At 42.4% G+C, this 4,665-nt stretch overlaps 1 protein-coding gene across 1 annotated transcript; it reads right to left on the bottom strand.

The window, feature by feature from the left end:
- Positions 1-3,067: 3,067 nt before the first annotated feature.
- Positions 3,068-4,397, bottom strand: LOC311289791 (uncharacterized protein; the record flags this gene model as incomplete). Its single annotated transcript, XM_084408035.1, has 3 exons — positions 3,068-3,487; positions 3,571-3,676; positions 3,832-4,397. 3 exons carry the CDS (start codon positions 4,395-4,397, stop codon positions 3,068-3,070), a joined length of 1,092 nt encoding a protein of 363 aa, XP_084264161.1.
- Positions 4,398-4,665: the final 268 nt, after the last annotated feature.

Here is a 4,665-nt window from a genome sequence, read left to right as displayed (position 1 = left end):
TCAACTGACCACAGGGGTTCCCCAGGGTTCAGTTCTTGGTCCCCTCCTCTTCTCCATCTACACTACATCACTGGGACACATCATACAGGCACACGGCTTCTCCTACCACTGCTATGCTGATGACACACAGCTCTTCCTCTCGTTTCAACCAGATGATCCCACAGTAGCTGCACGGGTCTCAAGCTGTCTGGCAGACATCTCCACATGGATGAAGGAACATCACCTGCAGCTCAACCTGGCAAAGACTGAGCTTCTCATCCTCCCTGCCAATCCGTCTATACAACACGACTTCACCATCCAGCTAGAGTCATCATCAATCACCCCATCAAGTTCGGTCAGAAATCTCGGAGTAACGCTTGATGACCAGCTGTCCTTCACAGATCACATTTCAAAGACAGCTCGATCATGCAGGTTTGCACTGCACAACATCAGGAAGATCAGGCCTTTCCTAACTGAGCATGCAACACAACTTCTCGTCCAGGCCCTGGTCATCTCTAGGCTTGACTACTGTAATGCTCTTTTGGCCGGACTTCCAGCATGTGCAACAAAACCTCTACAGATGATCCAAAATGCTGCAGCTCGTCTTGTCTTCAACGAGCCCAAGAGGGCCCACGTCACTCCTCTGTTCATCTCTCTGCACTGGCTACCTCTCGCTGCTCGCATCAAATTCAAGGCATTGACGCTTGCTTACAGATCTATCACAGGCTCAGCTCCCTACTATTTTCACTCACTCCTACGAGTCTACATCCCTACCAGACGCCTACGATCGATCAACGAGCGACGTCTCGTGGTTCCATCACAGAGAGCCACAAAATCACTTTCCAGAACATTCTCATTCACAGCTCCATGCTGGTGGAACGCTCTCCCCGGCCTCATCCGGAATGCAGAATCACAGGCAACATTCAAAAAACAGCTGAAAACCCATCTCTTCCGTGAGCACTTAACCTCATAAAAAAAAAAAAAAAAAAAAAAAAATGCCTGAACTTTGTATTCTGAGCACTTCTTGCGTTGTTGTTGTTTTTGCCTCTTCATGATGACTCGCTTTATTTAGTCCTAATTTGTAAGTCGCTTTGGATAAAAGCTTCTGCTAAATGACTAAATGTAAATGTAAATGTAAATACGATGTGTGACAGTTTGTTAAATGCATACACAGGTGATGGGACCCTTGTAGCTCTTTTGCCTTCTGCCTCTCCCTCTGAAGAAAGTTCTGCAGTAAGTGAAGATACATCTGTGAACAGCCATGCATCTTCCACACCCACTGCTTGTAAGAAAGTTCTTGGCTGTATTTTGATAGTTTTCCAACTCAATTAACCTCTTAACCCCCACCTGAACCGAGCACATTTTCTACAGTTTGTCATTACCCAAATCTAAAAGCTTCTTGGAAAAAAAGCAACGAAAATGTTATGAAAATGCAACAAAAAAGTGACAAAAACATGACAAAAAAGTGATGAAACTGTGACAAAAAAATTTATATATATGATGAAAGCGCAACAAAAAATTGACAGAAGAGTGATCATACAAAACAGTCAAAAAGTGATGGCAACACGACAATGTGAGATCAATTTTGTAGCTTTCAAATGAGGTGTTAGTCTGGTCTGTAGGCTGTAAGCTTATAGATTTGGGTAAAGCACAAGAAAATGCACTCGGTTAAAGCGGAAGTTAAGAGGTTAATATAAGTCTTGGCAACCTTCGACCTAAAACATGTGATATGAAATTAATTTGTTTGAATTGAATGTTGAACTGGCTTCCACTCCTGAACAGCTTAGTATTGTTTATAAATGTCCATAAATAATCATAATTATTACTAGATATAAACTGGAATGCTTGGCGCTTTTACTGTTATACTAATAAAAAAATAAAAAATAAACATTGTAATCCTTATTTTGATCTGTTCTTTTTTTCTCTTTACAGCTACTACTGCCGAGAAGAGAAAAAGAAAATCAAAGATGGAGGCAACGCTGGAGGTGTTTGCTGACAATATTACCAGTGCCCTTAAAGATGACGACACAGATCTTTTGTTGAAGATGCAAGCAGCTCAGCATGAGCATGATCGTAAAATGTTCGCCATGATATCTCAGTTTATGGAGAGATCAACCCAGCCTCCACAGCCACCTTTCTACCAGGCACCAATTCAGCTTTACAACCCAATTCATCCTCCCACTCATCATTCCTCACGGTTTCCTGTGGCCTCCTCTCCATCTCCCACCCAGCCCCTGCCCTTTTTTCAAGATTTAAATTAACCACTGCCCTTCAATAATACTCATCCACATCCCCGTCTCACTCAGTCATTTTTCCAGGCACCGGCAAATACTCAGGGTCAACAGGCTTTCAACAACGAGGATCATCAGCCACCTTTCCAGTCTGAAGAAGATGAAACCCACCTTACAATGTTATGAATGGTTCTAAAACATTAATGACAGTTAATGATGCAGTTTTGCACAATGTTCAGGTTGAAGTGTGAAGGTTATTGATATGCAAGGTTATTTTGATTTGTTGATGGAAAATATTTGACGCTACATTGAATATGTTGTATTTGTTTGCTAATACACTGTGAAGTTTTCCTGTCAGTTTTATTGTTCTGCTGTGTTAAAACGTGGGTAAAATTTGCACTATTATAGCCACACTATTTTCTCTTAATAAAAAGGAAACAGCAATAACAGTATTGAAAATGTTATTTATAAACTTATTGCAGCTATGGTAACAATTCAGCAAAGCAGCACAAAACAAAACAAATAACTAATTTGTGGTTAGGCCTGTCAAGATAACAGAATTCAATATATTGAGCCATTAAAATATTGCGATAAATGATATTGAAGACCTTGTAATGACACAGAGACTAACTCTAAAGCCAAAAAATGACAGTAAAGCTGAAAAGTACTTAAACACTTAAAATATCCCACTATAAACATAAACTATGATTAAACGCAACCTACGCAGGTTAAAAAATATAGTATTACATTAGAAAAATGTGTCAAAAAAATGCAAATATATGTACAGATAAATATTGAGGTCAAAAAGTACGAATGTTGAACGATATAGTAATTATTGTGACAGCCCAGTTTGTGGCTCAACGTTGGCTAACAAAAAGCTGAGTCAGTGCTTCTCTGACTCTTGCTGGCTGCACATCTACAAATCCCCCTCCTTCAGCCCATCTCTCAACATGAGGAACAGTTCCACCAGCCTCTTCATAACTCTCCCCGTGCATTTCACACACGTTGTGGAGTGTGCAACATGCACTGATTATGGTGGGGACAAGGGAAACGTCCACATCCAGCCGTTTAGCAAGGCACCTCCACCGGCCCTTCAGTCGGCCGAATGCGCACTCCACAGTCATCCTGGCTCTGCTGTGGCGCTCATTGAAGTACTTCTGCTCAACTGTCAGGGTCCCTGTGTCACAGTATCCTTTTAACAGCCAGCTTCGAAGGGGATAAGCCGGGTCACCGAGCAGCATGATTGGCACTTGAACGCCCATTATCTCCTCAGTGTCCTTAAGATTTAAAAGCACAAAAAAATCTAAATAATTAAAGACAGATTCTATACGTTATAAATCACTAGTACTAGATTACTCACTGGTGGAAAAAGCTCCCCTCTCTCTGCGAGTGAGTACACATGGGAATTCCGGAGTACCCTCGCATCATGAACACTCCCTGGCCATCCAGCATAGATGTTGGTGAAGCTGTTGGAAGACAGTGTTAAATTACTGAATATGCCATGGTAGAATTTATGTACTTTCAAGGATAATATTATTGCAGATGTATGGTTGTACCAAAAGAAAGTGAGGCAAGTACAGTACATTTAAACTATTATAATAACAATATCTATATTTCTTACCAAAACCGATGATCCACGACACCCTGGAGCAGAACCGAGTGCCACCCTTTACGGTTGAAATGCTCTGCGTGGTTATCCTCTGGAGCAATGATGGGGATATGACTCCCATCAACAGCTCCTCCACACTGCGGGAAACCCCATCTCTGGCGGAAGCCTTCAATGACCTCTTGGAGGTCATCCCCTTTGGACAGTTTTATGTAATGGGGCATGAGGACACGGCGAACTGCTTCGCAGAACTCGTGTACAATGGAGCAGACCGTAGACTTGGCTATGCCGAACAAGTTAGCTATTGTACGATAGCACACACCTGTTGCTAGCCAATACACTCCAACTCCAACGCGTTTCTGCACTGTTATGGGCTGCCGCAGACATGTCTCTTCCCGTGACAGAGTAAATCGAAGGCGCTCACAAACATAATCGAAAGTGGATCTGGACATTCGGAAGTTACTGATGAATTCTGTATTAGTGAAGCCACTCACATCAGTATCCCACCACTCCTGGCTGCGACTCCGAACCCACACGTTTCTCTGTACCGATGTTGCTACCACTGCTCCACAAAACGCCATGGCCAAAAACCTTGCTCTCCTCCTTTTTATTTTTCTCCTTAAAACAAGAAGATTGAAATTGTGCTGGCTCCGTTGTGAAAATAACTTTAATAAGGCAGACACTGTCGACATCCATGTGTAACTACTTCCGCAAACAACAAGTGACGTCGTTGACCGTTGAGTACTCTTCTGCGCATGCGGGTCAATTCTGGGTCATTTCACGAGGTTCACGTTCACACAGGAGATCACAAAAGGTCGCATTTAATTGGAAATGTGAACGGCCTTGGAA

This window comes from Rutilus rutilus, assembly GCF_951802725.1.
Source record: "Rutilus rutilus genome assembly, chromosome: 4".
Classification (NCBI taxonomy): domain Eukaryota; kingdom Metazoa; phylum Chordata; class Actinopteri; order Cypriniformes; family Leuciscidae; genus Rutilus; species Rutilus rutilus.
This window is presented reverse-complemented; position numbering and strand designations above follow the sequence as displayed.